General features: G+C 32.5%; 2 protein-coding genes across 2 annotated transcripts; both read right to left on the reverse strand.

Annotated features, from left to right (window-relative positions):
- Positions 1 to 7,987: 7,987 nt before the first annotated feature.
- HELRODRAFT_88211 (hypothetical protein) lies at positions 7,988 to 9,314 on the reverse strand (the record flags this gene model as incomplete). Its single annotated transcript, XM_009029863.1, has 3 exons — positions 7,988 to 8,166; positions 8,661 to 8,744; positions 9,125 to 9,314. Coding segments are annotated over 3 exons (453 nt in total), but the record flags the coding sequence as incomplete, so codon positions are not given.
- A 1,820-nt stretch (positions 9,315 to 11,134) lies between these two features.
- On the reverse strand, positions 11,135 to 14,541 carry HELRODRAFT_186068 (hypothetical protein). The gene is made up of 11 exons (XM_009029880.1): positions 14,414 to 14,541; positions 14,233 to 14,277; positions 13,989 to 14,021; positions 13,517 to 13,579; positions 13,305 to 13,406; positions 13,154 to 13,202; positions 12,892 to 13,004; positions 12,596 to 12,664; positions 12,206 to 12,328; positions 11,910 to 11,996; positions 11,135 to 11,706 (listed from the first exon to the last, which is right to left on the reverse strand). Exons 1-11 carry the CDS (start codon positions 14,432 to 14,434, stop codon positions 11,626 to 11,628), a joined length of 786 nt encoding a protein of 261 aa, XP_009028128.1. The 5' UTR covers positions 14,435 to 14,541; the 3' UTR covers positions 11,135 to 11,625.
- Between the last annotated feature and the right edge of the window lie 1,068 nt (positions 14,542 to 15,609).

The raw sequence follows: 15,609 nt of genomic DNA on the forward strand, positions 1-15,609 counted from the left end.
TACATACATACATACATACATACATACATACATACATACATACATACATACATACATACATACATACATACATGCATGCATACATACATACATACACACAAACATACAAACACGCGAACATACAAATTGCCATGTTTCAAAATGTATATACAAAACCATATTTATGCTATATGTGCACGTGTGCATACAAATTAGCTTATATGTATACATATTATATATAAATATATATATATATATATATATATATATATATATATATATGTGAGGTATTTATTTTATTTCTTTGTATCTCTTTGTATATTTGTAAGAATTGGTAAAGGAGGAAAATGAATGAATGAATAGACCGGTAAATGAATGATTGAATGAAATGGATGGATGAACCAATCAATTAATTAATCAATTAATTAATCAATCAATCAATCAATCAATCAATTCATTCTATGTTAATTATTTCGATCGTGATACATTAGATTTAATCGTAATCGAGTGAATGAATAATAATAAAGTTTTTGTAAGTAATCCAAAATTATTAATTCTATAATTATTATTATTATTATCATTATTATTATTATTATTATTTATTATTATCATTATTTATGAGAATTTAAAAAAGTTTCTTCAATCTTTCTTCCATTGCCCAGGTATGAATATTTTTTTTTCAAATTTGTAAATCGAGAAAACACCGAAAGAAAGCACCGTAATAATTTTAATTGCTGATCTCCCGCCATTTTTTTAGCAAGTCACAAATAACAACAACAACGACGGGATTAACATTAATAATTTCAATAATAATAATAATAATTAGATTATTAATAATAACAATAATAATAATAATTATAATAATAATAATAATAATAACAATTATTCGATCGTAGCGTGCGTTTCAGAGTGATCTAACAATAAATATTAAGACGATAAGTAGGTGACGATAAGTTTATGAAATATCTTGCTGTTATTGATGCTACTACTACTACTACTACTACTACTACTACTACTACTACTACTACTACTACTACTACTACTCTACTACTACTACTACTACTACTCTACTACTACTACTACTAAAATTGCTACTGCAACTACTACTACTACTCTACTACTTTTACTATTGCTACAATTGCTAGTGCTACTACTACTACTGCTGCTACTACTACTACTGCTACTACTACTACTACTAACACAGTTAAAGGATTAAAATTGGGATAGTAGGAAAACTGGAATACAAGGATCAGAATCACGGATCGAGATCCTGCACAATTTTATATTTGCATTTAAATATTTCCAAACCGATGGGTTTCGGATAGCCAGGTTCTAGGAACCGTTTGGAGTTATGTGTCTCGTTTTTGTGGTAGATGTACTTGTACACCCATTTATCTTTCACTAAGTAGTAGTAATCTAAGTGTGTGAACAATTATTATTATTAATTATAATTATTATTATTATAGTAATTATTATAACTGATTCTAGTTTAGATAATTTTTGAAGATAAGAAGGACACTCGCACGCAATGAATACGTGTGAACCCAGGCTTCAAATATTTTCATTGCATGTAAATTTCAGGCGGAGATTTCCTCGCTACTATTACTGCTGCTACCACTGTTGCTGCTACTACCACTACTGCTGCTACCACTACTGAAACTAAAAACTGAGCAATATATTATAACAAATAAAAACATAAAAAACACTAATGAACGATATCAAACTTGCATGCTAGGTCAAAAGCATAGCTTACCATAATCTGGGCACATGACCCCGCCCGTTGGGGGCCAGGGAAAAGTGCTCCAAGCCCGTCTACCGTTTTTCGGATACCCCTTATACTTCTTCACAGCGTAATTCTTGTAGACCCTGATCCTCCAAACTAGGTCACCGATCACAATGATTACGTCATTCCGTGTTATTGGGAATGCGGAAGTTATTTGGGTGAAATTTCTGCCAATTATGACGTGCAGTTCTTGCGGCCCGTCTGAGAATTGCATCTTCTTGTCAGCATCGTAAAAGACGTACTGCTGCCCTAGTTGTTGTTATCGTTGTTGTTATTATTGTTATTGTTGTTGTTGTTGTCGTTGTATTTTTATGTGTACTGTGTGTGTGTGTGTATACGATATGTGTATTATTATGTTTGTGCGTGAATAGTATACAAATGAATCTTTGCATTATGTGTGTCTGTGTATTTGTATGTGTGTGTGTGTGTGTGTGTGTGTGTGTGTGTGTGTGTGTGTGTGTGTGTGTGCGTGTGTGTGTGTTTGCTACTGATGATTTTCTTACCGCTAATTAACATTGTTACATCTACAACGCCGACGATTGCGTCCACTTCTGAAATGTTGAAAGGCATATTGCTTGGCGAGAACTCCCTGTCTGCTTTTTCGCTAATTATTCCATTTTCAGCCAGACACAATAACTTGTACTTGGGTTGGTTTGGTAGGTAGGTCGGTTTTTTGTGGTTGTTTGTGTGTCTGTGTGTTTGTGTGTGTGTGTGTGTGCGTGTGTTTCTCTGTGTAAGGGACTAAATATTTATTTGATGTTATTATATTTCATATAAGATGTCATCTTTAACGTATTTTTACTTTAAATGTACTATCATTTATAACGAAAGTACCACAAACCACTTCATAAGCCAGCTGCATTTTCACCACTGGTTGCAATAGGATAGTAATTATGAAGGTCTAAAAGGTTGAAAAGTTATAAAACCCAAAAGAATCCAAAAGAACCCAAAAGAACTCAAAATTTACACATTTTTTTATTTGAAAACTCCAAAAAGTACCAACACTCTTCTTCAATAGCACGACATATTCAGAAACAATCTGGAAGATGAGTTTCATCTCCACCGGAAGGGGGCATTTGTCGGGTTCACTGGGGTCAACTACGGATAGGGATGTACCCTCATCTTTGTTTTTTTCATTTTCGTACCCTGCTCTGCCCAAGCGGGGCGGACCTGTGGCGTGTGCGTGTGTGCGTGTGTGTATGGTGTGATTGGTACAAAGTGCAAAGCATTATGCGCTATATAGATAACTTATTTTTACTATTATTAAATTCTTAACAGTTATAATTATAGTTATAATTACTATAATGAAAACTATAATTAATTGAGTTATTATCCATAATAAACCGTAGAGATACTGGATAAGATTGATATCCAAAGGATGGAAAACCATAGAGTCATCCCGTTCAACGAGTTGTGGGAACATTATAGAATCGGGTAGGACCGTGTGGTTCAACCCCAGGGCGTGCCCTATTTCGTGTACGGCCACTTTGAATATGTTGCGGTCTGCGTGTGTGTGTATGTGTATGTGTGTGTGTGTGTGTGTGTGTGTGTGTGTGTGTGTGTGTGTGTGTGTGTGTGTGTGTGTGTGTGTGTGTGTGTGTGTGTGTATTTGAATGAACACGGAAACTTGCTCGGGAAAGTTAAATCAAAATTTTATAACTCCAAAAAAAAAATTATCATAATTTCATTAATATAAAATATCGACCAATCACGTACAAGGATAATCTCCCAAGCCCCAGTTCCTATTTAAGAACATGTGTAAGTGACCACTTGTCGGATAAAAAGCATGAGCCAGTATGTCGCCTAAAATATTTTTTAGTGTATTTTAACTTTTTTTTGTTATAGCAGTAATAATGGTATAGGTAGTAATATTAGTAGTGGATGGCAAGGGCATCAGTAGCAGCGATAGTAGCAGCTGTAGTAGCAGAGCAGTAGTAATATTAGTAGAATGAGAAAATCTTAGAAAATGAACTAGATCTACGTAATGCTATTATTCAATATTTGTAATCAATTTTCAAATGATTTCAGATGCAAATAATTCACATTTTATACTTAGATACGCCCTTCTATAGAAAAAATTTTAAGAACTGTAACACAAAATTTATATTCACAAAAAGTTTTTAAGAATATCACGAATGAATTTCTTTCCCACAAAAATTTATTCCTTGATCACACAAACTCACCTGTAATATCGAACGGAAAATTGTCGCCGTGATTTCCCCGATAAAAATTGATCTTTAAATCTGCGACCTTCAATCTCCCGATTTCCGTAAAAGTCAATCCACAGACTTCCTGCCAGGCCTTGAATGCATTTCGAAATACTTCCTTGACGGTGTTGCGCTCCAACTTTTTTGTATAAGTTCCGAATCTAAAGTAGTAGTAGTAGTAGTTGTTGTTGTAGTAACTGTAGTAGTAGTCGCTGTAGTAGTAGTAGTAGTAGTAGTAGAAGAAGCAGTAGTAGTAGTAGTAGTTGTTGTAGTAACTGTAGTAGTAGTAGTAGTACTAGCAGTAGAAGTAGTAATAGTAGTAGTAGTAGTAGTAAAAATCCGACTCTAAATTAGTATTATTATTAGTAGTAGTAAAAGTAGTAGTGGTCGGAATAGTAGTTTTAGGTAGTAGTAATAGTAGTAGCAGTAGTCATTTTCATTTATAAGTTGTAATTAGAAAGATACTAACGCGAAGGTTAAATGACTCTTCGGCCATTTTGAGACCGTGTATAGTTGGTACATGTCGTTGTTGCTCCGCTTGTCTCTGAGAAAACATTTTTTTTTTGCTTAATTCACAGTTTCATTACTACTGATATAACTATTAGTACTACTGCTGCTATTGCCGCTACTACTACCGCTACTACTACCACTACTACTGCTGCTACTACAAGTAATAATAATTATATTTGTGAAACTACTACTACTACTACTTCTGTTATAGCTATTACTGTTGCCGCTGCTATGACTACTACAACAGCTACCACTACTACTACTACCACTACTACTACTACTACTACTACTACTACTACTACTACTACTGCTACTATTACTACATTACTTCATAATGTAAATATTCAAAATTTTACAAACCGTTTCACAACATCGCCTGATTGATCCGAGAGGTTCTGATGGGTGTTGTCATCTTTCTGGTGAAAGTAAATAGTAGTAGTATTAGTATTAGTATTAGTAGTAGTAGTAGTAGTAGTAGTCTAGAAGTAGTAGTAGAAGTAGTAGTAGTAGTAGTAGTATTAGTAGTAGTAGTAGTAGTAGAAGTAGTAGTTGTAGTAGTAGTAGCAACAGCAGAAGTAGTAGTAGTAATAATAATAATAACAATAATAATAATAACTGATGGCAAACATACGTCATGTAAGAGACTAGCTGTGCTAAGCCAGTTGAAAACGATCAGTGATAATAATAAAGGACGGACTAGATCTTTTATAATTCCCATACTTCTGAAAAAAATTTGATTAAAAATAATAATTCTTTTTGTTGTGTTAATAACAACAGTAATAATAATAATAATATTATTATTATTAATGTTATTATTATTAGTTTATTTATTTAACTCTATTTAAGACAAACTCTTTAAACAATTGGTTATGTGAAATTTTAAAATACCTTCACTTAGCGTTTAGTAACATCTTCAGAATGATTTAAAAGAAGTAATTATTATTATTAATGTTGTTATTACTATTATATATTATATATATGTGTACAGTGAGAGAGAAAGAGAGAAAGAGAGAGAGAGAGAGAGAGAGAGAGAGAGAACTTTTCTTGTCTTTCTGAATGTCAATCCAGCCAGCAATTTCAATTTAAAGTCAAACTATAGTCAAGCTACAAACAAGAAAATATGGATGCGTGTGTATGAGTGTGTGTGTGTGTGTGTGTGTTTGTGTGTGTGTAATATAAGCAAAATAGGAAAACTTCAATATTGATGTTAGCAAGAAAAAGAGAAGAATTAACGATCGAGCTGATTATGAGGTGTGGAAATTCAAATAGTTTTTTTTCAACAAGAAATAAAAAAATGAAAATTTTAAGAAAACTGATTAAAAAGTAATCCTAGTAGTATTAATAGTAAAAATAATTATTCTAGTATTATTAGTAAGAGGGGTTTTGGTACTAATCTTGCCACTACTTTTATTATTAGCAGGGGTGAAGGGCCGCATATGTACTTAAATAGCAAATATTTTTGACTCAGAGTAAAATTTTTTTAAGATCTGTGGCTCCTTTTTTGGTAATAATGTCTGGCTGACGACATTTTTTTGGCATGCGGCTGTAGTTTGCCCACCACTGATTTATAGTATTTGAATTCTCTTTTTAGAAACATGAAGGACAAACAAACATTTTTAAAGTTTTTTTTTTAAATTTCGTTTTTCAGGAAATCAAATCAATTAAATAAATACATAAAGACGCTAATACTGCTAATTAGTGTCACTGTTATTGATTTCAGCTAGTATTTCTACCATTACAATCGTCGTATTTAGTATATTAACACAAAAAACCCTTGAAAGTATGAGTATATCCCAATTATGCTATACGATAGTACGTTATGTGAAAGTGCGTCGTATGATACTACGTTATACGAGAGTACGTTATATGAGAGTACGTTATAATCAGTCAAAGTCGTAAGTAATTTTAGTACGGCAGCGAAGTAGGACATCTCCAGCGGACTTGGGGTAGCCGGGCTCTAGAAACCTCTTCGAATTGGGAGTTAAGTTTGTGTGGTACTTGTATTTGTACAACCAGACGCCTTTTGTCAGGTAGTAGTAGTCTGGGGAAATTGTTTTTCTTGTTATTATTATTATTTATTATTATTATTATATTATTATTATTATTGTTGTTGTTAATAAATAATAATATAGCATTGCGAATTTCAGTCAACTTCTTCCAATCGGTTGGCAATAATTTGGAAAAAACTATTTATGACATATTCGTATATTTATGTTATTCATTTAATTATTTATACTAATTAATATTTAATTATATTTATTTTATTCATTCAACTAATAACAATAATTAGTAATAAATTAGTAATATTGTATTTGGGCAATTATTTTCCTCCAGTGCCTACCCACCAACCTACGTCTCTGGCTTGTACCCCGCCTGTGGGGGGCCAAGGAAAGGTGCTCCAAGCTTTCCTTCCGTCCCTAGGGTACCCCCTAAACTTTAAAATTTTAAACTCATCCGACATTTTGAACTTCCAAACTAGGTCACCGATGACGATGAAAAATTCGGTCCAAGAGACCGAGAAGGCGGCGGTGATTTTTTTGAACTTTCTCCGAATTAGAGTGTTGAGATTTTGGGGTTTTTGTGTAACGTAGACTTTGCTCTGTGTGTTGTAGATTATGTAGTACTGACCTGCGTGTGTGTGTGTGTGTGTGTGTGTGATGTGAGTGTGTGTGTGTGTGATGTGAGTGTGTGTGTGTGTGTGTGTGTGTACAATTTCCTAACCACTAAAGAAGACGTTTACTCTGTTGAAACCAATGACAGCGTCGATACTTAATATCTGAAAGAGAGTTTTTGATGGTTGGATGTACCTTGAAATGATTTCTCTGGACAAGCCTTCGTCAAGGAAGCGAATCAATTTTTTCTTGGTGAATTATTATTTTCGTTTTTTCTTTCATAAATTAGTTTTTTATTCACAATAAATTTCATTTTTGTCGATACATTAATATTTTTTATAACTAATTTTAATATTAGTTAAATTCTACTACTATTACTACTACTACTACCACCACTACTACAACAACAACAACAACAACTACTACTACTACTACTACTACTACTACTACTACTACTACTACTACTACTACTACTACTACTACTACTACTACTAGAAGATGTAAAACTTCTCAAAAATGAACATTTAAAAATGTCAAATTAATTGACTAAAACAGATAAGCTTAAGACTCCAACCTTGTCGTTTATAAAAGCGAAGTATCCTCCATTAATTTGGAAGATAATTTTTGCTTTGATTGGCAACTTGCAGCGGTCAGTTCGGCCCGGTTGGACAACTTTTAAAGTCGGTCCTCTGTCACTAGTGGCTATTTTTTTGTTCCTTTTGACATCATTGCCTTTGTTTGGCCTTCTCGAATTCGTCGGTCCTGCGAGTTATTTTAGATAAAAATTTGGAAAAGAATTATCCAAAAATCGCGTTAATTTAATTTTTTGTAATGAAAACTAATAAATATTCTTCATATATATTAATTAAATTGTTAATTTTTCACATTCAATATAGTCAGAACCAAAAAATCTTTATACCGTAAAGATATTGAATCAGTTTTATATCCAGTGTATGGAATCGGAAATAATCCCACTCGATTAGATTCGGAAACATTATCGAACCCGGTAGTTCTGTATGTTTTAGACCGAGTGAATGACCGATTTCATGTACCGCCACTCTGAAGAGGTCGGTATCTTTTTGAAATGGCGGTAAAATGAACAAATGAATGTGCGAATGGATGAATGCATGAGTGAATGAATGAATGAATGAATGAATGAATGAATGAATGGATGAATGAATGAATGGATGAATGAATGAATGAATGAATGAATGAATGAATGAATGAATGAATGAATGAATGAATGAATGAATGAATGAATGAATGAATGAATGAATGAATGAATGAATGAATGAATGAATGAATGAATGAATGAATGAATGAATGAATGAATGAATGAATGAATGAATGAATGAATAAATGAATGAATGAATAAATGATTGACTGAAAGCACATAATAAAAACGATGAGAAATATAAAACTAAAAGCCAAATCAAAGATATTTTAAACTTATACAATTCAGTATAAAAAATGCTAACAAAAAATTATTGTAAAATAAGTTATATTTTTGCCATTTTTTTAAATAAAAATTAAAAATTAACATAAATATAAATAAAGAAAAAAGTATACATGGATATCTCCCGAAACCCCAATTCTCATCAAGGTCAAAGTGAATTCGCCCATCTTTCGGAAAGAAGGCGTGGCCGAGAGATACTCCTAGTGTTGGAAAATTCCAATTTAAAAAAGTTATAATTATTTCTAAAAGATATTATTCGCGAAATAATTTTTTATAATATTGATCAGGTAGAGGAAATATTAGCATTGCAAAAAATAAAGTCACCTCACCACAATTCAAAACCAACACCTGGTATCGATTTGTATCACGCATACTACAACCACATCACTAACTGCTGCTACAAACACATCCACATGACAGCAAATCCAGTCGCTACTACAACCGCTACAGCCACACATACTACAGCCACTAAAACCACACATACTACAGCCATCAATGCCACACATACTACAGCCACCAAAACCACAAATACAACAGTCATCAAAGCCACACATACTACAGCCACAAAAGCCACGACAACCTCTGCCGTCAAACGGCATGCCATCACCGTGGTCTTTCTTGTAGAAGTTAATTTTCAAATCGGCTTTTTTCATCCTTCTGATCTCACTGAACCTAAGACCACACTGACCCTGCCAAGCCATAAACGCATTCCGAATTATTTTTCTTATTAGCTTTTCTCCCATTTTTTTGGTGAATGTTCCGATTCTTTTGGGGTTTTGTGATGGATTTCAGAGAGATAGTTGTGTGTTTTGTGTGTGTATGTTTGTGTGTGTGCGCGCGCGCAATTTGTTTGTTGGTGTGACTGTGTAGGTAAATGGATTGATGATGTAAGAATTAAGATGATTGTTATTGTTGAATGGTTTCAACATCGATATTAAACGCTAATGAAAGTAAACTTGATAAATAATAGAATTAATATTTAAATAAATAAATCAAAAATATTAAATAAATACAAAGATTTTATGAAATTTTAAAGTTAAAATTAAAATAAGCAAAATACAGCGGACGAACGCGTATGTTAAGTGGTATTTATCCCATCTTAGACCCGGATCTGTATACCATTGATATATTGTAGGTCTGGGGTCTCGTTTCTCACTTGAATATTTTAATCATTTCATCAATTTTATACTATTTTTTTCAAAGAGAATGAAACATTTAGTCAAATTTACGCTGCTTTGTAATAAAATGGATGTGTATTTTTATATTCTGAAAATTAAATGTGTTCGTATGTGTATGCTTAAATATGTAAGTATGTACATATTAGTATGTATTTCGTTAAATCGTTCGTTCGTTTGTTCATTCATTCATTCATCTATTTATCCATTCATTCATTTATTCATTCATTCATCTATTTATCCATTCATTCATTCATTTTCTACAAAACCGTATCTTGACAGTTTCCTCAAACATGCCACCACCAATAGAGTCTTCTGACACATTACCCTATCAAATTGAAAAAAAAATAGCAACAATAATAAAACGAATAAAATTAATAGCAATAATAATAATAATAAACTGTGGTTTTCATTAAAATAATTAGTAAATAAAATATAAATATATGAAAAAAGAGGAGGTATTGTAATGCTTACAAGAGTCACATTCCATAGAAAAGACATCAACAGCAGTAACGCTAAATTGACTTTTCCAATTTTCCTATCCATGAAAATGAATGAAAGAAAGAAAGATTGGAAGGAAAAGAACGAATGAATGAACGAATGAATAAAAGAATGGAAAAAATGGAATAATAGTAGTCAGCAATATTTATTTATATGACGGTGCGTGTTGGAAGCTCTAATCTATACCATGACACACGCACATAAAACTTTTATTCAATTGAAAAGAAAATTCGGAGAGATAGAGAGGAAAGAGAAAAAATAGAGGGAGAAAGAGCAGGGAGAGAGAAAGAGAGAAACAAAATTATCACCCAAATGAAAAAAAAATCGATGTAATATCAATACACGCACATGGAATAAACGATTTTAATGAAAAGGGAGAAGTTTTAACTCTTTTCAACGAATCTTTTTCTTTCTTGATCGACTTGAAAGTTGCAAATCTGTAATTGTAACGTGAAAAATGTTTCTCAAACAAATTTGTGCTGTATATTTGAGAAAAAATGTCCGTTATACCTAACCTTGAACGTTTTAAGGTGCTTCGAAGTTGAACTTTCGCTCAAGTAATATGTTTAACTGTAATTTAAACATGGCAAAACATTCCAAAATTGGAATTAGTCAAAATTTTACTATTACTATTGTTAGCAAAATGTTGGACAGTGAATGAATTTAAAAGCAAGAGATCAGTAATGTCACTCAGCAGTTTTAAAGTACGGTTCGGTTTCGTTTCCCACTCTTAGTTATAGCCCAGAAAAATGAGGGAACGGTCGTCTTGGTAGATAGTAACAAAGCTACGTACACGAAGAGAACTTTAAATCAGAAGTTGGCATGAAAAAAACTTTACAATAATTTCTATTATAATTATTATTTTTATGACTATCTTTATGTAGCTGAAGAGCACATCATCAAGGCAGAACTCAAAGGACATTGTTAATTTATTAAAAACATTTGTAAAGCCAATTGAAACTTCAATAATAATAATAATAATAATAATAATAATAATTATAATAATAATGATATTGTTAAAATTATACCATCATCACGTCACTTACCAAACTAAAACCAGAATTGAGACTACGAATTCGAGTTAATTATCATAACTCTTTTTTCATCATTAATAATAATAACATAATAAAAATACATGTGTATAGTTATCCAATTTTCACCATTCATTCATTCATTCATTCACTCATTCGTTCGTCCACTCACTCATTCGTTCGTCCACTCACTCATTCACTCATCCATTAATTTTCTAATACCTTAAACACACTCAACGAACAACATCACAGCCATCATCATCACCACCACTCTCCACATCAACAGTTTCATCGTCGTCGTCATTCTCTCATCCCAATCATCATCTTGCTCGTCATCATCATTCCCACGATCAACATCTTCTACAAGATTCCTAATACATGTTATCCGTGTTGGCAGATCTTGGCTTCTTTATTTTGTCCATATTCTTCGAGACCAAGTCATGCAAACTTGCCTAAGAATAAAATTTTTTTAAATTAATGCATTACTTTACCATTGAGAAACCTCAAACTTACTAATAATAAACAAACATTGATTCATTTATTCAATCAATCAATCAATCAATCAATCAATCAATCAATCAATCAATCAATCAATCAATCAATCAATCAAACAATCAACCAAACAATCAATCAGTGACCAGGCCAGTTCACTTACGTAATTATTCCTAATTTCAGTTAGGGCCAGTTTAACACTGATGAACTCTTTCTCATCCAACTCTTGAACAGCTCTTCTATAATCATCCTGTCAGTCAATCAGTCAATCAATCAATCAATCAATCAATCAATCAATCAATCAATCAATCAATCAATCAATCAATCAATCAATCAATCAATCAATCAATCAATCAATCAATCAATCAATCAATCAACCAATCCAGAAAACTGGCAGACAAAACCTAAACAGTCAGACTGCTAGAAATTCATGCAGACAGACAACCTTGACCTACTTACAACGTGCGGATATTTGGCGACCTTTGACACGATTTTTCCTCTCATTAGGAAGTACCTGGATACCTGGTCAAGGCAGGCAGCTGCCTCAGTCTCCACCTGTCGAGCTTCTGTGATAGAATCCTCCTGATTGGTCAATTGAGATGAGACAGATCAATTTGATTGGTTGGGATGAGATGGATTGGATGATTTGATTGGTTGACGAATATATATATATATAATTAGTTGGTTTAGTTGAATAATTGATTTGATTGATCGAATTCAAATTTGATAACTTGAGCATGTTGATTAGGCAGAGTAGTTAAACTAGCAATTAGAAGTTTGATAGAGTGAACTTCATGACTAAAAGAAACACAGATCGACACTAAACAACAACAACAACAAAAAACAAACTTGGATCGAGACACCAAAGTTGTTGCCGTCTTCGATTTTTGGTACCATGAATGTTATCCACATCTTGACCTGGAGACGTCAACAAACATAGAGAAGGACATTTTCAATCAACATCATGACATTAAAATGGAGAAATGAGTGTCATCAAGACTTCCAATAAAAATTATATCAATAAGAAAGTTAGTAATTACTCCACACCGTCCATCAATCAAGCAACCAATCAAATCAACTGGCCAATCAAACACCTCAGCAAACCAACCAGCCAATCAAACAACTCAGCAAAACAGCAAACAAACCTGATTGGCTATTTCAACTTGCTCAATGGCGTGTGGTTTAATTAAATCTAATAGATCGGCAAGCTGAGTATTTAGTGGTACCGAGCCACCAGGTATGGAATACACCTTCGTACCTATTTACACCGAAAATTAGTATTACAAATTTTTGAGTACAATTACAAATTGCAAAAAATACAATGAGGAAATACACAAACACAATTAACAGTTGCGGTAGGCCACTTAACAAGTTACAACACTCCTACATAGTAAAACTAATATTAACCTATATTTTCAACATCTTCCAAGCAGTCCATCTTTCTTTTTTTAGCATTCTGTTTGTGTTTGCATGTATGTATGTATGTATATATGTATGTATGCGTGTGTGTATGTGTGCGTGTATGTGTGTGTGTACCTAAAAACAGTGTGCAACTAACTTCACAGTTGATAGCTAATCGCGGGGACGATGTCACCTCTGGAACTGGAATATTTAACTTGACAATCACTGACTTGTAGCGACTCATCGAGAAAATGTCAGACTTTTTTGAAAAGATTTTTAATGATTTAAATTTGAAATATTTACTAATTTATTATTTATTCTATTATTTATCAATTAATAATTAAGTCACAGAAATTTTAATTTAAAGACCTCTAATAACTTATTCAGTTCCAATATCTTTTTTGGAATGGTTTCTTTGATGAGTTGCTCCCCCTGTAAATTTAGATAAAGCAAAATAATATAATAATATCCAGAACTTATCCATAAATTATGGATAAGTTTTATAAGTTATATAAGTTTTATATTATAATATGATGGGTGTTTGTTTAGATTTATAAATACTGTGTAACTGTATTTCATGTTTGAAAAAAATGAAGTTTTGTAATTATTTTATAAAATAAGATATGCTACTTTAACTTTAGTCTTTAATTAAATAAATGATTTCAAATTTTTTTGGTGTTATCAAAAAATAAAATGGACATCTTGGATTGGCCGATATATGTAATGTGTGGATAACAAAAGGAAAAATCTATTATCACTTTTATTTTAAAAGATTAGCCCTCGTTTTATTTTTATTTAGTTTTTTTAATAAACAGATGATCTGGTATTATACTGCACTAACTTTGGCTTTAGTTTTGTTTTTCAATTCTTCAACCTGACAAAAAAAATGTGGCAGGTATTTGTAAATATTACACAAACAAACAAACAGATAAAAACTTGAATTTGGTGGTAAAAAAAACTATATGAACTAAAAAATGACTATCTGACTGAGATTCATTATTCATTAAATAACAATTATAATTACATTTACTGCAATTTCGATTTTAATAATTTTTATTTTTAATTCACGATTTAGCTTATCTTACTTGCGTCTCGGCCTCTGACATGACGGGCTGGATGGACTTTGCGCCCTAAAATCACGAAATAAAAAATACCGGTAAATAATTTTAGATAGCATTCAGGATGGAAATCTCAAAATTAAAATATCGGGAATGTTCTAGCGTATATAAGCGACCATAATGAATAAAACAATAAATTTACACTAACTCGCTTTCGGTCGTGCGACATTTTTAGGATTAGTTAGGATTTAGAAATGAGCCCGAAATCAGTAGGGGCATAAAAACACAACAAAACTCTGCCGGAAATATTTACTTTTAGCAAATAAAATAACAATTTGATGAAAAGTTAACTTAAGTTAATAATTGAGTAATGTAACGTTTGGGCTTTGATACGAGAAGAATGCCTGTGGACGCACAGACACACACACGCACATTGATGAAGATGACAATGATTAGCTAGGCTCGGTCAAATTGCCATAAAAACCAACATATTTAAGCCTAGTCACAAGTTTTTTGGATTTTGGAGATATAAAATCGTTGCGATAACAATTCGGTGAATCCTTTGTTGTTATGCTATTTTCGTTCTTTCAATATTTTTTTGTATGATTTTGACATCTTTAAGAAAGAGGTTAATTTTTCTTGAGGCTGCCATAGAGGTTCCTCTGCGTCATTGAATTTTTGTATTAGAATCATTTCATTACGTAACGTCATTTCGTAACATTCATGGTGTCTGTATATATCATAATTACATTACAACCAACATTCAAAATAGCTTAGGTACGTAAATACGAATATCCTTTCAATAAATAACAATAGTACGTTATTGTGTAACCACTTAAGCATTTAGGAACGATTCAGCTCAATTGAACGTTGTTGTAAGTTGATTATTTTGTTGTTGTAAGTTGCTTATGTTGATCTTTATTAAAACCTAACTAAAATGGCATAAGACCTGCAAGAGAATGTCACTACTACAACATTAACCAACGGCATTATGAAAAAATCTTATTTAGCGCTGGATCGAAGAAATGAACGAAAAGTTTAAAATTTAAGTTTAGAAAAAAAATGTGTGCTTGGACTAGATAAGAATCACACCGTTACACATAAGCCAAATAAGAACCATCCATTTGCGTCTAACAAATCAAAATTCATCGTTCATTTCCAACTTAACTAGTCATGGGGTCACCGGGTGCGGGTCTGACCTTTAATCTTTGGTCTGACCCTCTAAATTTCTCTCCTGTCAGCCCCATAATCGTGCGTAACGTTTCAGGGACAACATTTTCAATCCAACCCAACACTGATCGTACAAACATCAGAAGACAAGACCAGAGAGGAAATGAATGAATGAATGAATGGATGGATGGATGGATGGATGGATGGATGGATGGATGGATGGATGGATGGATG

Source organism: Helobdella robusta, assembly GCF_000326865.2.
Source record: "Helobdella robusta unplaced genomic scaffold HELROscaffold_63, whole genome shotgun sequence".
Classification (NCBI taxonomy): Eukaryota; Metazoa; Annelida; class Clitellata; order Rhynchobdellida; family Glossiphoniidae; genus Helobdella; species Helobdella robusta.